At 37.1% G+C, this 25,903-nt stretch overlaps 1 protein-coding gene across 4 annotated transcripts in view; it reads right to left on the bottom strand.

Moving 5' to 3' along the window:
* Argl (Argininosuccinate lyase) overlaps window positions 1-25,903 on the bottom strand; it is a 336,643-nt gene that overhangs the window by 90,664 nt on the left and 220,076 nt on the right. For all 4 annotated transcript variants that reach the window (XM_071794501.1, XM_071794503.1, XM_071794504.1 and 1 more), the window contains exon 7: window positions 7,237-7,430. In XM_071794501.1, the coding sequence (XP_071650602.1) occupies window positions 7,237-7,430 (194 nt within the window). The remainder of the gene's footprint in view (window positions 1-7,236; window positions 7,431-25,903) is intronic.

Raw genomic sequence — 25,903 nt, 5'->3', positions numbered from 1 at the left:
GGCTATAATTTATCTGCTTGATATTTTTAATCAGATCATGGAAGATGGTTCCTTTCCGGAATATTGGAAATTTTTTGAAGTCTCTTTGATCCCGAAATCTAACAAAAATGAATTCAGACCAATTTCGTTGGCCTCGTGCGTTCTCAAGGTACTGGAAAGACTGGTTAAGAAAAGGTTGGAAAAGTTTCTCGAGCTGGATTATATATTCCCCAATTGTCAATTTGGTTTTCGAAGGGGTAAATCTTGTGAGGATTGCCTGGCATTCATTAATGTAGAGATTTATAAATCGTTTGCCTTACGCCAAATGACTGGTGCTATATTCTTGGATATAAAGGGTGCGTATGATAACGTTAATCCGCAAATTTTGTTCAAAATGATCAATGAGCTGAATATTCCTGTGGGTTATAAGAAGTTTCTGAGAAACCTGATTGGTCTGAGGAATGTTAAATTTTACGAATCTGGTAGGTTTTTTGGTAGTCGTCTGGTACAGAGTGGCCTTCATCAGGGTTCGGTACTTAGTCCCGACCTTTTTAAGCTCTACCTAAGGGATATTCTTAAAATTATCCCACATAATGTGAAAGTTATCCAATTTGCCGACGATATAGCGTTTTTGTGTTCAGATTCTAACCTGGACACAATATTATCGACTCTGAGTAGAACTTTTGATAGGATTAGGGAATGGTTATCGGACTTGGGTCTTAGTGTATCCTTCCCTAAGACCCAATTCACCGTTTTTCACAGAAAGAGAAATATTATTATCCCCGATAGGCTGGAGGTGACTAATGGTTTTTTACCGTTCATGAATACAATCAAATATTTGGGTATGAACATGGATTGTGGGCTTAGATGGCATAATCATATTAACTTGCTCCGTGTTAGAACTATGTGTTTTTCCAACATCCTAAGATGGTTAGCTGGTCGTACGTGGGGTATCGACCCCATTAAAGCGGTGAATTTTGTTAATGCCACCATTGGGGCACAATTAGAATGGGGAGCAATTTGGTATATAAGCGCGGCTAATACATATACGTCTATAGTGGAGAGGCTCCTATGTTCGGCATACAAGATTGCTCTGGGATTACCTAGATCCACACCTAACCGGGTCTGTTGGCATTTCGGGGGACAAAAGTCATTTGTGAGAAGAATTGCCTACAAGTGCGATAAATTTATATATAAAGCTGTTCAATTAAGAAATAATAAGCTCGTTAATAAACTTGTCAATCTGCATAATATCTCAATAAAGACGGCTCCCAGAAATATTCCATTCATTGTCAAAAGGTGGCCTTTGGTCGCTCCTTTTAGAAATAGTCTATATACCTGGACCTTTCATCCTGTTTTTTCGTACCCCGATAGATTTGACTTAACTTCTACAACTTTTGATATAGAATCGGGTATGTTAGCTAGAGATAATGGATCGCCTAATCAAGCTTTTTTTAATTTGATTTCTTTTCGCCGTTCATCTCCGGAGGAAGTCGTAATTTACACTGACGGCTCGAGATTTGAGTCAGCGGAGGGAATCTGTGTTGGTAATGCTGTTTGGGTCCCACAAATTGAATTGCTGCTTAAATTCAAATTGAATGTTTTATCTAGCTCATTTACAGCAGAGTGCTTGGCCATATCTAAGGCTATCGATCTTGTGTGGTCCCAGGAATGGAACTTTATTAATATTTGCACTGATTCCCTCAGCGTAATTCAGGCGTTAAGTAACGAAAATCACGATTATAAGCTTTCCCCGCTCATTCCGGATTTAAAAATGAAATTGTCATTGGCGGCTTGTGAGAATAAACATATTAAATTCTCCTGGTGTCCGTCCCATAAAGGGATTCAAGGGAATGAGGTGGCTGACAGAGCTGCCAGGGAGGCTGCTACTAATGGAGTTTTTCTTGGTAATAAGATCTCGTTTAAGGACGCGCTCTCATATAATATAAAGATGTATGAAGAAATGGATGCTCAATTTTTGAATGATATTGATATAGGCACGGGAAAGTATTATATGGAAAAATTCTTAGATATTAAGTTAAAATCTTTGTTAAAGTATAGAGGTAATCGTACGGAGATTTGTAGGCTATTTCGTTTAATTACGGGATATTCGTATGTTGGAACCACAAAATTTAAATTTGGTTGGATTGATTCCCCCGGTTGTTCTTGTGGGGAGGAATTGCAAGATATTAACCACGTATTTTGGGCGTGTCCTTGTTATAATGATGAAAGAGATGTCTTGATTGATGGTCTTTTGAAGAATCAATTAATAGCACCTTTTTCAATAGAATATTTGATTGGTAATTTGAATGTCAAAATAGCTAGACTGATTATCACTTTTATGAATAGTTTGAATCTTGGTTTATGATCTATCGAGTCGCAGAGAGCTCTCTCCTGTAACTGTGGCATGGCTTACCGGAAGAGTACTGCGAAGCAGTAATTATTGAATTTCTAAGAGGGCGCCTCGGACCCAAACAGAGGCTCCTCTAATGTATAAATCGCCGTGGTACTACGACTCAAAATAGAGTTGGAAATCCAGTGGGTCAAAGGAAAGGAAAGTCGCCAGTCAACCTACACGGCGCGAGTCGCCTAGCAGAGGCGCAAGACGCCAGCCAACCTACGGCGCTTGGTCGCCCGGCACGAAGCGCGAGACGCCAGCCAACCTACGGCGCTTGGTCGCCCAGCTCTTTGTTTCAGGTCACATACGGACTGCTACGGCACACAGAGTAGCGCGTGGACGCCCGCCGACTTCCTAGGCGCACGGATACCTTCGACTTCCATAGAAACCAGCCCAAGGAAGGAAGGAATAAACGCGGCCACGCAGACCAATCCGACAGGAGGCAGGATTATTTTCAAGCAAATGACATTACAAACACTGACACATTCACAGTTGTATATAGTGTAAATATATATCAATCGTTAAATGCAAATCTGTGTCATCTTCCTTTCTACCCCTTTGCGATTCACAAACCTTGGGCCAACTCCTACTCACGCACCATAGAATAAGGTAGAATACCGCATAATATAAGTAGTAGCGCCCATACAGATGAATCAACTTTCAAAAATAGGTGGAAGCTCTGTATATAATTTTACACAAAGGGCTTTGCAGATGTTAATCACAAATGACCTTGCAGCAACCTATAGCTGGCTAGGAAGGCGGACCAAGAAAACGTTTAACAAATTAAAACTAGCGGATTTAATAATTGGTAAATAGCTTTTTAGATTATCTTTTACTTAACGCTTTTTTTAAAACCATTCTTTTTTCGAAAATTATTATCAAATCACTTGTAATTAATTTTTTTATCAGTCAATTTGGTTTTTAATATCAGGCTCCTTATTGTTATGTAACTTATTTTTTATTTAACTTATTTAATAATTAAATTTGAATTAATTATAATTAATTATCAAAAAAGCAAAAATTATACCAAGGAATGATCAAAACGTTGATATAATTATATATAAAATAAAGAATTGAGGAATAAATATAACATAAAAAATATAACAAAAAATATAAAATAAATTATAATAAATATAAAAAAATAAATGTCTGTAACAATGTGTATTTTATTTCAAATAAATATTCAAAATATTGTTTATCATGTGTTTATATATTACAGGTTCTGTCAAAAGAAGCATCTCAAATTGTACCAACAAAGAGTGCGAAGAAGCTATTCAAAAATGGATACGACGAGCAAAGGAACGTAGCAATATAAAAAAAAATAAATTATAGAAAATCGACGACGGGGGAAGTACTAGACGACATAAAATAATAGGTGAAGTCGATTCGTTTATTAACAACATACCAAAGAAACTCGCAAGTTACGAACGTGAGATAGAAACTTATACGAATTCGCTAATGAAACTTATAAACAAGAAAGAGACGTCTAAAAACGTAATTAAATTTTATTTTATTTTTAGTTTGTATAGTTTATAAGAAATATATAATATATAATATATTATAATATATATTGTGTTATACTTTTAAAGTAAAAATAATATTGTTCAAGAGCGCGCGGGAGCGCGGTATAGCGCGAGGTAACGAGACGACCACAAGGAACAGAGAGAAACAGCAAGTCCAGATTTACACAAAAATAAGCAATGTCTATTTCACAAATATGTACAGTTATTTACACGGGTCCTTTTTCAGGCAACGTGCCGTGAGTGCGCACAGATTTTAGCACGGCAAAGCGGCGAGCGGTTAAGCGAGTGCGGATATCTTTGCGAAAAGCGGTTTAAGCGGTATAGAAAAGCGGTGTACTAGCGGTGATCTGCGAACGAAATCGATTCCGCGGCGCAACGGTGGTCCTTTTATCACCTCCGAGGCGAAACTCCCTCCCGGCAGATTTCCCAGAATTTCGGGAGGGTGATTGGCCATCGGAGCCCTACGTCACCGTGTGGACGTCACCGTGTTCACGTGACGACCCGACGGGAACGTTACTTGGTTTTGACTGCTTTGTTTATAGCATGGATCCTTCTTTTGTGAGAGCGTTGTTGTTTGACTTTATCTGCGCGACCGGTCAACCGTGGCTGTGTTATTGCTAACAATTAGCGAACTTTCCGGAATGTAACGAAAGATCGATCCATATGCTATAACGTGACGAAAATTATTCCTTTGAAGCAAAGTTATTTAGACGAGTATTTTATAGAAAGCGTGCTTGCGCTGACATGCACCGAACGCGATTTCCTTGCGATGCGACTGATCGCGATCTCAAACAAATATATATATGAAGTAAAGTAAAAATGAGATATATATATATATATATATATATATATATATATTTGTACACACACACAGTAAATAAAAAATACAAATATTTCAGTTCTACAAAATTGTTGTTAACGATTAATTACCTAATTAATTATGAATTATGCATGTATATAATAAGCCGAAATATGTCCAGTAAAGGTTTGAATTTTGTCCATTTAAGATCCATAATTTGTCCATTTAAGATCCATTCATCCAATAATGGACGTCTTATGGATGTCCACTAGAGTTGCAAACGGACGTACAGTGGACGCCCCGTGTATGTCCGCTGTACTTGGTATGGACGTCCGTGGACGTACATACACAACGTCCGGCATGGACGTCCGTTGTACGTACATAGAACGTATTTGTGTTTATTGGGAATATTCAGTACTGACAGTGAATATCGGAATGCAGCCAATGTAATATATAAATATAGCCTAAAAATATTATGCATACACATTTACACATTTATTGTTACTACGTTTACGCGAGCGTTACTTCTTACGATAGTAAGTAACTTATACGATAATTCACTCTGCGTCAACGGGTTTATTCTGTAGTAACATATGATAATTACTCCACGTAAACGAAGGTCTCTGCGTTTACGCGGAGTGAATTATCGTAAGTTACTACAGAAGTAACATTCGCGTAAACACAGTATGCAACACATTCACTTACTAAATACTGAAAAACACATTTGCTATGATAGTGACAGATGATGACAGATGTATAATCTCACCTCACACTTCTTACCCTTCGTCCTCTACACTCATATCTGAATGTGTGCGTGCGTGCGTGCGATCGTGCGTGCGTGCATACGGTGCATGCCATGGAAATTTATAACGCCTCTATCCGAATATCTCGGAACTAATCTTCTGCTATTTTGCGCTCTACTCTTATCCACAATGCACGCATACATACGCACGATACACATCGACATCATACTTTTATATTACGCTTCCAAATCTTGATTTGGGGGGTTTATTGATGTTTTTATTGTTGTGCAATTCAGGGGAACTTGTTTTCGCGTTCATACCAATGGTATATCTCTTATATGAAATACATCTTGTGACGAGCTGACAGCTCGCCGCAACTCGAGACGCCATATTGGGATAAAAGTAGATAAGGAAATCTGTACTTCCGTAATTTTTTCTCGTTTTCTATATAAAATCGGAGTTCCCTTGATTCATTAATGTATGTACTGCAATTCTGGAAAAGGATTTTTAATTCTGTGAAATTAATACGACGCTACATGACGACAAAAAAATGCCGGTAAAACAGACGGCTCCAGCATCACCTTAATGCATTTAACTAAATGTCGGTAAAGACTGCCACTATAGGATCCCCTTAAAATGTATTCAATCATATCGCGCGGCGCAGCTAATATTATATCATCCACGTATCTAAGAAATATTAATGGATGCAAGTCAATAGAGCTTAATGCCTTTTTTTCTAAATCCTACATGACGACATCAGCGACTATTGGCGATAAAGGTGATCCCATAGGTGCACCGAAAGTTTGTAAATAATATTGTTAAAGATAAAATATGTAGAAGTTGAAATGAATTCAAGCGCGGCGATAAATTCTTTTCGAATTGATCAATTTTGCACAATTCATTAGAAGATTTTACCATGCAATTACACGAATTTTTCAACCTCGTTAACGGTAACAATAGGTCGGTCAATTCGATTGTTGACAAAATATCCATGATTTTTTACGCGAACCGACGTCCACCCCCACCCACCCTTGCTTGCGGGGGAGGGACGGTAGCACATATCAGCAAATTATTTCTCTTAGAACTAATGTGACTTTATAATACCTAAAAAAAAGTATTAAAATTGTGTGAAACTTTAATTTGCTATTTTTTTTTAATTAATGCCGTCCCCCACTTTTTTCTGGCGTGGAATTACTCAGAAAGACCTCCCCTATGATATATTTAAGTGGCGATAAAATTGGTGAGGTGTAACCTTTTATGCATATTTACTGAAATAATGATTGTTCAATAATTTTTCGATATCATTAATTGTTTATTTGATTTAAGTTGTTTATTTAATTTAATCAATTTTGTATATCTTTATATCAAAAACATCATGAATTCAACGTTTTTAACTAATTATTACTGACTTTGTTACTAATTGCGTCACAACCACAGTACGAACTTATTGACAAAAAACAACAATGCTAACAAACAACGGGTGTCACAACTTACCCTACTGATAGGTTAGCTGTGACACTTGCATCGTTTTGTTCAAGTGTTTGTACACTACTGTTGCACATGAACAAAGCAAAAGAAACGTAGAGGATCTAAATGATTAGAAACTGTTTTTTTGAATAATAGCATCATCTGACCAGTGGGACCAGTAACTTAGAAGATACATGAAATTTCTAAAAAGTGTCACAACTAGTCCCGCTCTACCCTACGCTCCCCTACAAGATATTGTTACATTATTTAATCTACCAATATTTACTAGTTTTTATCTGAAATAAGCATTATATTTGTAAAACATACCGACAAAATCTCGATCTCCAACAGCATGCATACTATTTTGAGTAATTTCGTCAAATCCAAGTTCTATTGCCAAAAACTGACGATTGATTGAAAAAGGATTTCCTGCTATTGCACCACTACCAAGCGGTAAAATGTTCACACGTTTACGCACTTCTAATAGTCTTTCCAAGTCTTGTTTCATGTACCATGCGTAGCTGAAATTTAAGAAATTAATAATAAAATTAGGCTCAATTTTAATTATGAGTTATATTTATAGATATATATAGCAAAGTGCCATAATTTGTTAGGTTATAGCAGCCTGATTTATCGATCTGATTTGCCTGCTGAGTCGATAATAATCAACGCGGATACAGTTTGTTGGATTATCCATTGTCCTTGTTTAGCAAATAAATGTTAGTGCTCCCATATGAACGCCGTACCGCGCCTGTACTACGTGTATCACTATATTAGTCCGGTGTTGTTTTTTCGGATTATAATACAAAAATTAAATTATAATAAAGAAAACTAATCTTAAGTTTAGTAAACTTTGCTCTGATATGAGCGTTTACCTCAAGGGCAATGGAGGGTTAAAATATATAATAAGAAAAATAATAACCTACTGACACAACGCGCATATCTAGAAGACGTTTTATAGACGTTTTAAAAAAGACTTTATCAAAAGATGTTGTTTCGGTTACAATCTAAATGGCACGGATAGGACAAAGCATACTTAAGAAAAAAGTTTTACTATGTATTAGTTTGGTACAAAAATAATTGTGGTTTTTAATCTTTAACTTCAAATGTGAATACCTCGGCTCATTGAATGGTCTACGTTAAGTATTTGTGCAACTTCTCTAGTGGTTTTCAATGAATTTGCATCGATAATGCCTCTTAATTAATCATTATCAACAACTTCAGGCCGTCCACCCACTTCATCTTCTAAAGTCTAAACCTTCGTCTCCGCTATGAAATTTGTGAAATCAACGTTGAACTATACGTTTCTTGACGGTCCCTTAGTTAATATCGCGTGCAGTTTCCGAAGCTTTACTCAATTTGAACTCATATAAGAAAATCGAATTTGCCCTTTTTCCATCTTCATTTTGATAGTTTGCAATAACTTCGTATACACACTAGAAAGGACAGCATTTGCTTAATGAATAGAGGGAAGTCGAAACTTTACAGTGATACATCACGTGACTACAATTAAGCACAACTTTATGTCAAAGTACAGTACACATCGAAATTCAAAATGATAGAAATACATGAAAGCTTCAAGGAAATGTCTACACAAATATTTAGAAAAGTTGAGGTACTATTGCAGCAGCATGTTGAAAAAGTTACCAAGTCTTCCTTGAATATTTAGAAAAAGATTAGGCAAGTAAAAAAATGTTTTAGACAAAAGTTGTTGAAATTAATTAGTGGAAAAAGATGATACAATAAAAAAAATGGAAGTTTTTATTTTAAAAAAACTTAATTTGGACTATTCTGGGCCTCTCAAAACGGGTCCCAGACCTAAAATCTAATAAGATTGTCTATTAGCCCCCTTTAAACCCTTCGACTTTTATCTGAAAAATTTTTCCAATAAACTAATACTTTTTGAGATAATTGCCCATTTCGCAACTTTTAATATGCACGATATATCATAGGCTATAAAAATATTTCTTGTCAATTAATCGATCTATTATTACGATATTTTACATTATTCAATGTCACAATTATACAATTAAAGTGAAACTGTTCAAAAACGCGTAAACAAAAGAGAGAATACGGAATAGCAGTTAGAATTACCTGAGATAAATCGGTATATTAATGATTTAATACTTACTAATGACGTAACTTTGCTGATGACAAAACTGGTCTCTGTAATAGATAGTGTTATTAAAGTTATGTAAATATTAAATTATTTATATACCGATTTATTTCTCTCTCAAGCGATACTAGCTTTTCTTTTGTTATTATTCTCCTTGTTAACCCGTTTCCGTTTTTACTAATTTTACTTTACAATATATCTAAAAGTAGTCCCAAATAAAATGTTTTTAAGATATCTTAAAACAATGTCTTAAAAACATAAATCAGGATATAAAATATTTTAAGGATGTCTTAAAGATGTCTTTCTGACAATTATATAAGGCGTTTAAAAAATGTTATATCTTTTAGACGTCTTAATGTTCTCTGGGTAGTTAACTCTTTTTATTTCACCTTGCATTTTTCTTACCAGTTAGAGAAAAATTCTTTTTGTTATATATTTTAATCCTCCATTATGCCCTCGTGTTAGGTGAGCGCTAACATCTTATTTCCTCAATTACATAGATGTAGCATAAAACTTGACTTTGAAACTTTTTGTTGTTTTATTTATAACCTTTTGTATTATAACTTTTATTTATATTATAACCTTTTAGATTATATTTGCATAATTATTTTTTAAAATTTTGTTAATACAATTTTTAGATTAGACGTTGAAAGTGCTAACGTGTGATATATCTATGCGCAGCGCTCATATTAAGAGCAAGTACTTACTACTTAGAGTCGACGCAACTCGTGTTGTTGCCAAATGAAAGTTTTACTGTTTTAGATTGATGTACCGATCGATGTTTCATCCTCTTGTTCTTACAAAACTGTGTTTAGGGGCCAATATTTCCAACGTTTGTTAACTTTTAATCGACCGTTAACTTTCAGAATAGCCAATTTTTATTGACTATTCTGAAAAGTTAATGGTCGGTTAGAGTTTAACCAAATATTAGAAATAATGGCCCTTGATCTGAGAAAACTATATGGCAATATCACACTAATACAGTGACAAATATACAAGCGCGGCGTAGGGCTAACACGAGGGCACTGACGTTCGTTTGACAAACGAGGGCAATATGGAGGGTTAATATACTGATAAACCGCACGCGCGTTGGTCATTATCGACCCAGTGAATAAATTAATCCGATAATCAGTCTACTACTATGACCTAGCGAATTAAGACACTTTATCAACAAATATAGACGTATCAACAAATATAGAGTATAAAAAACACTGAGATATAAGTACGGAAAAGGTACTAGCTCGACTAGCGCGTACCGAGAGAAAGGTAAAGTGGGATTGTTGTCCTTGTCTCTTCCTCTCAGTAATATGCGCATGCATCCTGTATAACAGAGAAAGAGAGGGATCCTACAATATCCATCTGTCTCAGGCACGTTTTCCGCCTACAGGCGTAGCATCGCAGTGCCCATTCCATACTTATATTTTAGTGATAAAAGAACAGATCCCGCGTATTGGATGGTTCACGAAAATTATTTGCAAAATGTATCGCTAGATGACGAAATTGTGTTGACGTATCCTCCCCCCAGTCGACACAGTTATGTGCTCACTAAAAAATTTATGCTATAATAGCAATAAAGGAGGGGAGGGGGATGCAATAAGAAACACATTGGCATCGAAAACTAAAAGAATAAACGGGCACAGTAAGAACTGTGCCGCAAACAACAACGTAGAACTACGTCAACTGTCACTATTTCATGTTAAAGTATTCAGCGAAGGAAAGTAGACGTAGGGCTACGTTAACTGTCTTTCGCTAAATAATAGTGACAATAGTGCTCTCTGAGACGCGTGCATAAGTGCCGCTTTGTTTGCCCGATGTATGTGGCATTGCAGTCTTTGCAGTTTATTTTATATATTAATTCAGTTTGATTGAGATCGTCAATTCTATCTTTCCCTCTTTTTATTATGCAGTCAAGTTTTTTAGGGACCGTATATAGAGTATTAATATTGACTTTCTTTAAATCTCGACTTATGGCATCACTCAGATCTTTAATATATGGTAAAGGTATACTATTCTTTGGATAAAAAAATATTTTACTATCATCGGTGGACGTGTTATTCCGTGTTTTAAGGTGATTTAATCTTTTGGCAATGTACTTATTAATAATTGACTTTGGAAAGCATTTGTTAGTCAAACTATCTTTAACAATTTTGATGTTAGAGTTAGAGTTGTCAGAGAGTATAATAGCGCGATCAACTCAACTTGTAATGGTGTTTATTTTATATTTTAACGGGTGATTCGAGTAAACGTTTATATACCGTCCAGAAAATGTAGGTTTTCTGTACCAGTTTGTTATCAAAGTATTGCCATTTCGGATCACCGTTGTGTCAAGAAAGCTGAGTGACGCGTTCTTTTCCGTTTTATATGTGAATTTTAATCTGGGGTGATAGTTATTAAAAGCTTTTAATATTATATCAACTTTAAGTTTAGAGACAACTGCAAAAATGTCATCAACATATCTGAGAAAAATTGGGATATCGAAATCTAGCAAGTTTAAGCAATGCGTCCCCAGATCGTCCATTACAATATCAGAGACGTCAGGAGATAAAGGAGACCCCATAGAACTGCCAAAAATCTGTTCATAAATCATACCGTTAAAACTGAAGCTGGTGGAGGATAGAATCAAATCAATAGCGTATATGAATTGTTGTACATTAAGGTCCGTTTTTTTCGAAATGTGACTCCATCTTTTCTCTATTCCCTTTAGCACAAGATCTTTTGGAATATTTGTGAAAAGTGCAGTGACATCAACCGAGATGAGTATTTCATTATCTTTGATCTGTCTGTTATTAATAAACTTAACGAAAGACCAGCTATCTTTTATATGTGACTTCGGTTTCGGGATAGACGAGTGTAAAATATTTTGTAAGAGACTTGCTACGTTATATAGCGGACTTCCCAGCGCCGAAACAATAATGCGCAACGGGAAGCCCGGTTTATGCACTTTCGGCAGACCATAGCATCTCGGGAGATTTCCATTCGTACAGTTCAATCGGTGGTATATACTGTCACTAATGATGCCCTTGTCACGCCAGGATTTAACCAAGTCGTGGATTTTAGACGTAATTTTTTTTATTGGATTTTTATTTACTTTTTTGTATGTATTCTGGTCGTTGAGCATTTCCGTCATTTGATTCAAGTATGAATTCACGGTTACTTGGCCTTTATCCGCTTTTGTGACGAGGACATTATTATTTTCGCGTAAGAGCATTTTTGCATTTTGTAAATTCACGTGTGAAATGCATGTCAATACGATTAATATGTCTATTAATATGGCTAAGAAATTTATGAAGTGAGTTCGTGACTAAGCGGCGTGTTTTATCGACAACGTTATCTAAAATTTTATATAAGTTGAACTCGAAGTTTTTAATTATGTCAAAAGTGAAACGTAGACGATCATTTCTATCTTTTGAGTTAATTGGTAAAGCAAAGTTTTCACTCAGACTTAAGAAATTCATTATGTTATCAGGTATCGATTTTTGGCTCGCATTTATAATTCATTTGCTGCGGTCTGTGCTCAAAAAAGATTTGTAAGCAATGTTTTGTTTATTTATAATATTGTCAAATTTGTTTCTTAATCTAAATTTAGTTCCGTTATTGTGTCGATTAATTTTGTGAGAGTTAAATTTATAAAAGTCATTGATTACATCATTCGGTAAAATAGAAGCTAATGTATCTTCAATTTTTGTAACACTGAATCGCAGAAACTTCATATCAAAATTAATGTCTTTGATTTCAAGGTTGAGTATACTACATTGAAAATGTTTTTTAAGAGTATTGAACTTGCGGTTAACATAATTACTTTGAAAGACTATACTGTGTCGTAGGTTATATATACGTGGAGGTACGACGTACGAATATAATAGAATTATAAATAGCTTGATATCTCAAAATTGGCAGAAGTTAGAGTAACCATCACGGACATTTCTCAAAAAATTCAAAATTTTATAAAGAAAGAACTCTTTTACCGATCATCGCCAAATTCAATATCAACCTTCTTTTAATGATACTCTATATAAAATTATATGTATAACTTATACATTTTCTAGACAAAAATTGGTAACCCCTTTACCGATCCTTGCCAAATTCAAAGCACAACCTTCCTTTAATAATACTCTATCAAGAGACACGGCAGTGCCTCGCGCCAAGTATGCGCGGAGCGAGACCGACCGTGACTCTTTTATATAAGATTACATGCACAACTTGTACACTTTTTAAGCAAAAATCGGTAATCCCTTCACCGATCCTTACCAAATTAGTAGTATAGCAAGACCGGTTCGAGGCCATGGTGCTCGCGCAGCGGGGAGGGGGATGACGTCACGCGGGGAAGAGTGGGATCTCGGTAGCAAATGGGATCTCGGCGAGGAGGGGGACCATCACATGGGTACGAGGACAAAGGCGAGTTTTAGGTTATAATTATGGCGCCGAAGACCATTTTTTTAGGTCTGTGTTCTAAAAAAATCAACAAAAACCATATTTTACGTGACGTAAATTATAGATTTTAGTTAAATTTTGGAACGCAGGAAGAGGTTCTTTGAAGATTGCACATGCGGCCGGATATTTGTTTTTGCGTGTGCATCCAATAATTTTTCAAGAAAGAGCCATACAGCAAACAAACAGCGTTATAGAATCGAGCACCGATGACAGACTGCTGTAATTTATGACCTACAATTATCATGTCCTCTTCCCTATGAAGAGCTACGTGTCGGGACATGTTTCACGACGCTTTTTTGGATTATGTACAGAGTGCCTGTCTCTTCGCGTTCCGTTCTATTTATATATTTTACTAATTCTTTAAATTTATAATAAATCGTTTATATAATTAAAAAGGACATTACCGCAACATAATTTGAATAAGGAATAAAGAGGTTGAAAAGAAGTATCAATTTTTCTTTTTCTTTTAATAATATACTAGGATAAGTCAATAAATAAGTCGCAACCATATGCTGCCATCTGCTGGCAAAATGCGCTCGTAATTTAAAACGGTATAAGGGAAACTGACGTTTGCGACTTATTTATTGACTTACCCTCGTACCCTCGTACATTTATTCATGCTAACCCACTACATCATACCTCCATCCCGTCTTGAGACATCACGCATAAGTTTATCCACAGCATAAGCTAACAATTCGCACTCAATAACATAATTTTTTTATTATAAATATTCTTATGACTTCCGGTTTGGTGAGTAAAAGCGCTACACGTGTAGTATAATTCTTTTATTAAGAGCTGATTCTTGCCTTTCCTGGCCCCCCGTGAGCTACTTCTTACAGATACTTTGGCCTGGCTATCTAAGGGCCTTTCTCCACATTGTTGGGGAGGCCTCTTCTTCATTACTTTCTCCAAAATCTGTTAACACGATAAACTGCTCGCCAAACTAACCTAAATAGTGGACACACCAGACGTAGTCGCCTCGGCCTCGGATAGCAGAGCGCGCGCAGGCGCACTGGAAAGTAGCGCGTGTCTGACTGGGAGGCATTTATGAACTGATCAAACGCAGCAATTAATAGTATGCAAAACCAACATCCACAAGGAAGTCAACAAGAAGCTATGCCCACTCAAGAATCTAAGTGGCAAACAGCAGGAAATAAAAAAAAAGGGCGAGAGGCAGCCCAGATACGATCACAACCAATAAAAGACAACTAAACATCAAAGATTATTGGCTAAACAAGTCAATTAGTATCAGCAATAGTTACGAAAAGTTAAATAAAATAGAGGACCAAGAGCTGAGTAATGAAAATCGTGGAAACCATTTAAACAAAGAAGAAACTAAATCACCACCAATATACATAGATAGAGTCAAAATCATTATCCCGCTAAAACTAGCTCTGGACAAAATAGCAAAAGATCAGTATACACTGAAAATTCTCAAAAACAATCAGGTTAGAATCCAGCCCCCTTCAATTTCTTCCTATAATGGAAGGACTCAAGCAAAAAGGGACCCAAGGATATATGTAAAGCAGACAAAAACTTCAAAGTAGTGTTGAGAAATATGCATTCTACTGCAGACACAAAAGAGCTTATGGAAGAAATCGAAAAACATAATCACAAAGTGATAATAAAAAATATACTAGATAGCAGAACGAAAGTACCACTACCACTATTTTTCGTTGAAGTACAACAGAAAGACAATAACAAAGAAATATATAATATTAAAAATCTCCTAAACACAATCATCACATTTGAGCAACCCTATAAGAAGAGGGACATTGCTCAATGCACAAAGTGTCAAGTCTACGGGCATACAAAAAATTACTGCTTTAGAAGCCCGAGATGCGTCAAATGCGTAGAAAAACACCTAACCAGCGATTGTTCCATGAAACAAAGGTTTAAAGAAGTTAAATGCTATAACTGTGGAGAAAATCATCCTGCAAGCTACAAAGGATGCGAAGTTCGTAAGCAACTACAGCAAAAACTCTACCCAAAATTAAGAGAGAAAAAGTTTGACGTACAAATCTCCGGAACTAAGCCTAACAAAGAACAGGAAATCACGTCCGATACAAATGTTTTACAATCCAGATTAAACTACGCGCAAGCAGTTAGAGGAAATACTCTAAAACAACAACTTATTAAAGAAAACATGGACACAAACAATAACAATAATCACTTTGTAGCAGTAGCAGAAAAATTGGAAAAATTTCGTAACCGGTTTCCAAAAAATCGGTAACGAAAAATTGTACACTTTATGGCACTCTCTGGGACATATATATATTCTATCTTTACTTTATATACAATTCTTTGAGATTTGGTCAATTAATTGTCGTAAAATTTGAAGTTTCGGAACCGATTTCCAAAAAGATCGATAACGAAAAATTAACCACATCATTGCACTCCCCGGAAAATTCTACCCCTATTTCACATACTTTGGGTAAAAATTTGGTCCACTAACGAATGAGTAGTTCGCGGACAAACAGACGGACAGACGGACGGACAGACAAACAGTCGGGTTTTATATAATAGTATGATTAATATTTTTTAACATTGTTTTGTCTATTTACTAGAATAGACTTAAGTCGAATTGTTTCCATGCCCTATCCATCAAAAACGAATCGTTCATTAACGAATCTTGAAGCGAATGTGCTACCGATTTATATTGCTTTCAGTTTTCCAAATAAATACCTTTTTTGAAATGTTAGCTTTCGCGCGTATTTTTACCTTAAAGTGTATAATCCAGAGAGTATGCAGTTAAATTTTCACATAAAAATATTGAAAATTTAGAAAGTTATTGAATATTTCGTAAAAAATAGCAATTTTTTGGTTTATAAACCATATTTTGAATTTTTGAACCATAAAGCTTTATTAATAACCCTTCACAAACAATCTTCTCACATTCATTTTGAGTGTTGCAAGGATGCATCCTTTTAATTTCAGCTAAAAAGAATCGATCCCCCGTTTGTGGTAATTACGCAAAGTAGCGCTGGGTCAAAATGACCCAGTGTGTACTTTATGTCTCAAACAGGTAGTGTGTGCTTTAAGGGATAGATATCATGCTTATTTCTGAGACACACTTTACAAGGAAAAACTATCTAAAATTCCAAAATACCTAAGTCGTCTACAGGCGATTCCGAGTCTCGACATCGAACTCGCGAAACTCATGTTCGACCGTTAAACGCCGTGCCGTCGTAAGCGGTGAGATCCCGACGACGGGCAGAGGTGCCGTACGGCAAACCGGGCTCGTGCGATGACCGGCCCGCGAGGACCGGCCGCCTAGTAGTGTGTCACATTGTTTTGAGCCTTTCGACTCACGAGACTCCTAGAGATATCATTGCCACCTTTGACTAGAGAGGATACGGCCTTAGAGGCGTTCAGGCATAATCCCACGGATGGTAGCTTCGCACCACCGGCCGCTCGACCAAGTGTGTGAACCAAATGTCCGAACCTGCGGTTCTTTTCGTACTGAGCAGGATTACTATCGCAATGACTGGTCATTAGTAGGGTAAAACTAACCTGTCTCACGACGGTCTAAGCCCAACCTTAAGAGAGATATATAATATATATATATATATATATATATATATATATATATATATATATATATATATGTAGAAATATGGTTAAAAGTGAAAGAGTAATATATTTTAAGTGAAATGGTATACAGTATATAAGTAACGGATATCTTAATTGTTCGGCATGAGTCTCACGTCTCTGGATCATGCGCTTGCCAGCGCTTCCTCGCTGCTGCTTCCATCTAGTGGGGTACCACAGTTCGGCCGTCCTAAAGCGTCATCCGCCTCGGATGACATCTGCTCATCCTGCTCCGGTCTAGCCCATCGCTTCAAGTATTCGGCACAAGTTGTAGTCTTCGCTGGCCCTTCACTGTCTCCTACTCTTTCCACCTCGTACGTATCACCGGATTTTATTTTGGTGACACGATACGGCCCTAGGTACTTGGGTTTCAGCTTCAATCCTGGCCCTGCTTGAGTGCGTTTTATGGCCACCAGATCATTGAGATGGTATTTATTAGGATTTCTGCGTCTCAAGTTGTAGTGTCTCCGATTTTCTAACTGGACTGCTTCGATTTGTTGCCTGGCATCATCTCTATACTGCTTGCGTGTGGCGTCATAATGGTGAACCATCTCCTGCTCAACTGCTTCCTTCATCCTGAGATCCTCATTAGTCCTCATCCTGGTACTTATTAGCAGCTCGAATGGCGTTGTATATCAATACTGCGTTGGTAGGTAGAATTCAAAACTTGTTGTAGTTTGGCAACGTGCTTGTACCACTTCGTGGGTTCATTGATTGACATCTTGGTAAGTACTGGAATGATTGTCCTGTTGATACGCTCCATCTGCCCGTTTGCCCTGGGCAAACCCCCTGTAACTTTGAAATATTTGATGTCCTCTTTCTGGCAATAGTCTTCGAATTCAGCCGATGTGAACGCGGTGCCCCTGTCCGAGATGATCCTACTTGGATTACCAAAAATACTTTTCTGTACTTCCAGCTTGTCGATAACTTCCTTGGAAGTGACTGTCCTAGTGGGGTACAGCCACACAAACTTAGTGAAGGCATCTATGACAGCTAAAATATGCTTGTACTTCTTGTGCGTCGTCTCGAGTGGCCCTAAATGATCCAGATGATACGTGTGCAACGGGATATCTCCTTTACTTAACGGATGTAGATACCCCTCTTGCTTTCCCGACTTTCTATTAATCAGGATACATTTTACGCAGTTTGCGATGCACTTTTTGACTTTAGCGTGGAGTTCAGGAATGAAAAACTTTCGTTTTACCTCATCTTCGGTCCTCTTGGCAGCAAAATGGCCTCTCTCGTGCGCATTTCTTATAATCTTATATTGCATCGTTTTAGGGACTACGATCAACTCGTAACCATGCAACTGCTTATAAACCAATCCATGCCGTAACAAATAGTCCTGGTATGGTTCTTTTGTCAAGTGCTCCTTAATTCCTTTAATGATTTCATCGTCATCCTGTGCTTTTTTCATTTTCGGAACGATATTGCTAACAGATCCCACTGTCATCACTGGGTAGCGACTGAGCGCATCAACATGTTTCAATCGTGATCCAGATCGGTGCTCAATAGTGTAATTATAATCCTCCAGGAACAGAGCCCATCGTGCTATACGCGGCGTGAGATCCTTTTTCCGCATCGTTTGCTGAAATGCAGCGCAATCCGTAATGATCTTGAATGACTTGCCTAACAAGTAGACGCGGAACTTCTTCAAGGCTTCTACTACTGCCAACGCCTCAATCTCGTAGCTAGAATACTTTCTTTCAGGATCTAACGTCTTCTTACTCATAAAGTACACGGGATGCAGTTTACAATCTTCAGGGGATTTCTGCAACATCACGGCACCATAACCATCCTGGCTGGCATCGGTATGAACCTCAATCTCGTACTCTTGATTGAAAATGCTTAGAACCGGTTCCTCTGTTAAGCATTGTTTTAGTGTTCTAAAAGCATTAACTTCTTTTTTAAATCGGAACGATTGTTTTTTCTTCAACAGATCGCTCAATGGCTTTGCGATATGGGAGTACTGTGGGATAAATTTCCGGAAATAACCGGTTAGGCTTAAGAAACTCTGTATTTGCTTGAGAATTTTTGGTTCTGGGAATTTCATTACTGCTTTCGTTTTCTCCGATGACGGGTACAGCTTCCCTCGTTGATATGTCCCAAGAATTCAATACGTCGTTGCAACAACTGGCACTTCTTTTTGTTGATCTCTAGTCCATACTCTTCCGCCCGCTTCAACACCAACTTCGGCTTCTGAATTGCGTCTTTCATATCCTTTGCTGGTATTATCAAATTGTCGATGTACGGCAGCGCGATTCCTTTTATCGTCATGTCTTGAAATATTCTGTTAATGAAACGCTGGAACAATGCCGGTGAGTTGCACAGTCCAATCGGTACCTTGCGGAATTGATACTGTCCATCGTGCGTCACAAATGCAGTATATTTTTGACTACTCTTATTAACAGCTACATGGAAAAATCCGTTTCTTAGATCCAGACTGCTGAAAACACGGGAATCTTGCAACTTATCTAAAATATCTTCTATAAGAGACAGAGGGTAACGATCTTTCACCATAGCTCTATTAATTGCTCTATAATCAATACAGATTCGTGGTGTTCCATCCTTTTTCTTAGTTACCACAACTTGGCTAGCGTACTGCGATGAGCACGGCTCGATTATTCCTTCTTTAATCCATTGATCCACTTGTTCTGACGACGACTTTTCTTTCTGGAAGTGGTAAACGTCGTGGTCGCGCAAAAATCTTCTGATCATTGTCCTACGTAATTGTCATTTCGATATTAGTCTCCTTAGTCTTCTTAGGCATGTAATTTATCTAAAAGCTTCTGTACTTCCTTTCTCTTTTCTTCATCGACGGTGTGTCCAATAGCAGGTGTATCTGTTTCAATGCTGTAACTCGCTGAGAGAATGCTTTCTATCTCTTTTATCTTGTTAATGGTAAAGCTTTCTTGATTTATTTTAATTTCTGCTTGAGATAAAAGTTTATTCCCGACGACTGCTTTCATCGTCATGACGTCATCGGCAACCACGTAGATTGTCACATGAAAACGTTCGCCGTTGATTAAGATATCGCCTCTAAAACATCCTAGTGGCTTAACTTTACTTCCACCAAATCCGGAAAAGCATAAAGCGGAATCCAACAGCGCCGGTGCTCCGATTTCTTTGTACACGCTCTGACTAACAATATTATGCTGATGACTGCCGGTATCAAATAGCGCCTTGAACTTCTTGCCTGCGATTTCTATTTCCTTATACATGTTTGTAAAAGCGTCAAGACGATTCGTTTTTCTTAGTTCCTTCTTCGTCTTCTTTTGTTCTCTTTGGTTTCTCCTTTTTGCAATCATTTGACTTGTGTCCGAATTTGTTGCATCTGAAACATTTAACGCCCTTACTCTTGTTCTCGCACGTCGTTGATTTATGGCCTATTTCGCCGCAGTTGAAGCAACGAATCTCTTCCTTCTGTTTTGTCTTCTTATTCATCGTAGAATTCGACAATTTACTATTACTAGTATCCTTCGTTCTCATCTTCTCGTACGCTTTTAATTTTTTTTTAAACTCTTTTACATTTTTAGCGCCATACAAAATACCTTTATTCGACGGCTGGTCATCTATACCATCGGTGACATACTGGAATAGCGCTTCTTCCTCTATTTCTTCTCTGGCTGCTATCTCTCTCATGGTGAGAAAATACGCTTGCACTGATTCGTCCTTCTTTATTTTCCTCTTGTCCATCTGTCTGTGTAATTCAGCGCTATTTATCTTATCTTTAAATTCGTCTTGGAGTGCCTTCTTTAATTTCCTCCACGTATTCAATCCTCTTTCCCCTTGAATAAACTTGGCTAATCCTCGTAACGATTTCTTGGCAAATATCATTTTCTGTATGTCTGTCTATTTATAAATCTCAGCTGCTTCTTCGAAGTCCGTAATCCATCGTGCCACTGGATATTTCTCGTCCTTGCTGAAGGGTGTGATCGAATCCTCCACATCCCTGAACGTCATTGCAAAGGGCATAGGGGGATAAGCATGTAAAAATTGCCCCCGCAAGTATAAAGTTGATATTGGCGTCGTAAGTTAGTACCCATGTGACCTTGAACTCCTGCAAATATTGACCTTGAAATTATATTTTTGAAGGAGTTATGGAGAAAGAAAGAAAAAAAACAAAAAATTTCTTTCTCGAAAACGGCTCGACCAATTTTTATGAAAAAAATATATGTTGTAGGTATCAATAATGGTGTTTAAAAGAAAATATTTTGTAATTTTTGAACAAATAATAGAGCTGGAAAAAATTATTGAATTTTTCAAACAATTTTTTTTTGTGTTCCTTTAGAGTGACACCTTTAATTTTTTTTGCAAAAACATTGTACTAGTATCTATTTTAACGTATAATTTTTCCAGATTTTTAAAAAATATAGTTTTGGAGTAAAAAAATGAAAATCATGGTCGTGTCACCTGATGCTCAAAGTAACGCCTTGTAGCGCCGGTCAAGGAAACTGCCGCATATATATATATACATGTATGTACATATTTTGTATGTATATATATATATATATATATATATATATACATACAAAATACTTTTCCATAAATGAAGTATACGATTTAGTTTTTTACTGCTTTGCTCGAGGTTACTTACACTGTAGGTAACTTCGATCTGTGTATAGTCAGAGGCGTACGGTGTGAAGTTTGTGCGTGCGCATAATCAACCAACGTCGCGGCGCGCCGGACTTCAGAGCGTTGCGCCGCTCGACTTCGTTTCGCCGCCGAAGAGTAGCCGTGGACGACGACGGGGGCGAAAACGAAAGATCTTTAATTGCCTTGAAAATGATTAAGACAACTTCTATAAGCTGCAGGTGTGCCGGTTGTGATGCGCACTTAGTAAACACAAAAGGCAAACGAAAATTAATTGCGAACGAAGAGGAAGCAAATACCTTTTCTCTTTCTTTGCAGCGAACAATAAATGTCGATGACATTATTTGTCAAAAGTGTAGACTTTCTATCTACAGAAAGAAAAATTCGAAAAAAGATGCTGAAATTCATTTTGAACAAGATTCTGTCTGTGATGTAATAAATGTTGATACAATGTTTGAAATGGTATTAAAACCAAAAGAAGCGGTTCCTCAGGTTGAACATATTGAAGTTTTTGTTAAGAGGACTGTTGCAACACATAAGTTTTGTTGTATTTGTGGATCTACAAAAGATTTACGTGTTATTCCTGAAGAAGCTCGTTTTCAATCTTATAGTAAAAGACAAATCTTCATTCCATCTGGAAATAGGTGTTGTCGTACTCACATGATAAAAAATAGAATATATGAAGAAGATCTTGGTCTCTTGAAAGCATATTCCAATACTACAAGTCTTACTGCGTTAGAGTTATCAAAGATAATGGAAACCCTTTCTATTTCATGTGATTCGACGTTGTTTGACAAAGTGGGCGAATATAGTATTTCTGAAAAACAATTAAAAGTTTTCACAGGTTTAAACTGGGAGCAACTTAATGTTGTGAAAGATATGTTGACTTCATTGCGAAACAGACAATCCCGTTCGATCATTCAAGCTCTTGTTGTCTTTTTGTTTAAACTACGGTCAGGAAACTCAAATGCAATGATTGCTTCTATTTTACAATTGCAAAATGAGCATGATGTTTCAGATTGTTCGACCAGTGTAATGAAATCCTTTGAGAATGATGTTTTGCCATTTCGTTTTGGTATAAAAGCTCTTAGTAGAGATGATCTCATCCAAAATCATACAACTGAAATGGCAAAGCAATTATATGACATTCATGATAATCTGTTTTTGATTTGCGATGGTACATATGCTCGACACCAAAAAAGTTCAAATAATGAGTATCAAAGGAAATCTTTCTCCGGTCAGAAAAAAACTCCACTTTGTAAGCCGTTTACAATATGCACAACAGACGGATATATTATTGACATGCTTGGTCCATATCTTGCTAATCAGAATGATGCACAGATTTTACAAAATGTTATTGAAGATCCTGAAGGTTTGCGTAAGTTTCTTAAAGAAGGGGATATTTTTGTCCTTGATCGTGGTTTCCGCGATATAAAAGATGAACTAGAAAAAAAGAATTTTAGAGTCTTGATGCCTGCTTTGAAAGGAAAAAGGAAACAACTAACCACTGAGGAATCTAATAACTCTCGCTTTGTTACGAAACTTCGTTGGGCAATTGAATCTGTTCATGGAATTCTTAAACAAAAATATCGGCTTCTTGATCACAAAATTGATAACAAACTAATACCGAAAATTGGATCTTATTTTAAAATCGCATCTTTTCTAAACAATACTTTTGGAAAGAGGTTCCATTCTGATGTAGATACATTCAATGATATTCTTCAAAGAATGCATAGTCAAAAAAATGTGCAATATACTTTGACTGATGAGGTAGAACAGAAAGGATGGCTGCGTCGAAAACTACCCTTTGCAAGTATCACCTCAGATGATCTTTCAGATTTTCCTGAACTAACAGAGCAGCATTTAAAAATTTTATTCACTGGCTCTTATCAACTTGCCCAGGCTGTATCTTATTTAGCAGAAATGCTTGATAAGGATGGTAAACTGAAAATTGAACATGTTAAGGATGATACTAATGTTTTGAAGTTTAAAGTTCCGTCTCGTCACATTTCTCGAACAACATACAGATGTTTCATAAGATACAAGCCTAACAGTATCGGTATTTCTGGAGTGACAGAATACACATGTGAATGTGCTAATGGGAGAAGAACTGTCGGTTGTTGTTCCCATATTGCTGCAGTCATTTATTATTTATCACATGCACGTTACTTATCAAGAATATTCAAACCAGCTGAAATTTTGACTGACGTATTTAATAAAAATAGATTTATACCAGTTATTGATTCGGATAGCGACGAAGACTAAAAAATCAATTGTGAGAGGCGAGGGGACTCACATCAAAAAGCACCCCGTGTTGTGAGAGGCGAGGGGACTCACATCAAAAAGCATCCCGTGTTGTGAGAGGCGAGGGGACTCACATCAAAAAGCACCCCGACGAGGAGTTTAATCATACTGCAACCTCCACGTGGTAAACTCTGGAAACTATTATTCTTATAGGCTAACTGCAAATGACTTGTTTTTAAATAAATATATTGTTCATAATTTACATTGCAGTCGCGGAATTGTTTATATATATATATATATATATATATATATATATTGTTGCGCTGGCCGCGTCACTCATCACTCACAGACACTCACGCGCTCGCACTCCCGACGCTCGCGAAAATAAAGGAAACACTGCGTATTTGAAGGAAAACAATCTCAATGTTTATTAACGTCGCGTTACAGAAGAGCGTGGACACACGTCTGAACGGTCCAGCAGCTCAAGACAAAATCTGTCAGTTGTTCAATTAAATCAATATAGCTCGTTGCTAAGGACGTTTCGCATCTTGACGGGAAGACTGTTCGTTGCACGTTTAAGCTCGGAGCTCGAAAAGCACACCGGGCGGCATGCACGCAACAATATATATGCGGCAGTTTCCTTGACTGGCGCTACAAGGCGTTACTTTGAGCATCAAGTGACACGACCATGATTTTCATTTTTTTACTCCAAAACTATATTTTTTAAAAATCTGGAAAAATTATACGTTAAAATAGATACTAGTACAATGTTTTTGCAAAAAAAATTAAAGGTGTCACTCTAAAGAAACACAAAAAAAAAATTGTTTGAAAAATTCAATAATTTTTTCCAGCTCTATTATTTGTTCAAAAATTACAAAATATTTTCTTTTAAACACCATTATTGATACCTACAACATATATTTTTTTCATAAAAATTGGTCGAGCCGTTTTCGAGAGAGAAATTTTTTGTTTTTTTTCTTTCTTCCTCCATAACTCCTTCAAAAATGTAATTTCAAGGTCAATATTTGCAGGAGTTCAAGGTCACATGGGTACTAACTTACGACGCCAATATCAACTTTATACTTGCGGGGGCAATTTTTACATGCTTATCCCCCTATGCCCTTTATTTTTAACCGTCGTATTTCTAGTCCTACCTGGTCGTCTATCGTTTTCATCTTTATTATTTTCTTCGTTCTCGTCTTCGCTAGCTTCCGTTCGATCTTCATTGGTGTCGTCGTCACCATCGTCGTTAGCATCCTCTTCTTTGTCGTCGTTATCGTCGTTATCATCTTTTCCAGCTTCGTGGGCTTCGATAAGCGTGTCGAGATCCAGCAAATAACCACAGATTCTCTGCGTCAGCTCTCTCTTTGTGCCTGCATAATCGATCGCCAAAATGTTACAAATTGAGACTAAATCTCCCCATCCAAGATGTGCATCCGCGTATGTTATTTTCTTTTTATACTCCTCTGAATCGCTAGCAAACGCGAAACCGCCGAATTCGCGAAGCCGCTTCCGATTACCGCGATCTCCTTCCTGCTCGAACACTAACCTGTGCAGCGCCTTTATAGCTTTCGTAGAACTCGTCTTAATATTATTGGCTACTACCTTTATTTGCTCGAGCCTCTCCATAGTCTTAGCAGTCTTCGTTCTTTCTCGCAACGTCGTGCGTAGCTTTTCGCCGAAGTTAACCTAACCTTGAAAATCTTCCGCTGCTTATGTACCAGCTTGACGGCTCTTTCCACTTTGGCCAAATCCCGCGGACGAGCCCTCAATATTTGCAGAAATATGGTTAAGTGAAAGAATAATATATTTTAAGTGAAATGTTATACAGTATATAAGTAACGGATATCTTAATTCTTTGGCACGAGTCTCTCGTCTCTGGATCACGCGCTTGCCAGCGCTTTCTCGCTGCTGCTTCCATCTAGCGGGGTCCCAAATATATATATGTATATATATGGGGCATTCCACGCCAATTCGCAAGGAGTCAAACTTCGACCTTTTTATTTTTGATGGCCGCTC

The sequence above is a fragment of the Temnothorax longispinosus genome, chromosome 12 (assembly GCF_030848805.1).
Source record: "Temnothorax longispinosus isolate EJ_2023e chromosome 12, Tlon_JGU_v1, whole genome shotgun sequence".
Lineage (NCBI taxonomy): Eukaryota > Metazoa > Arthropoda > Insecta > Hymenoptera > Formicidae > Temnothorax > Temnothorax longispinosus.
Note: the sequence above shows the minus strand (reverse complement) of the source record. Positions and strands in the feature narration are given on the sequence as shown.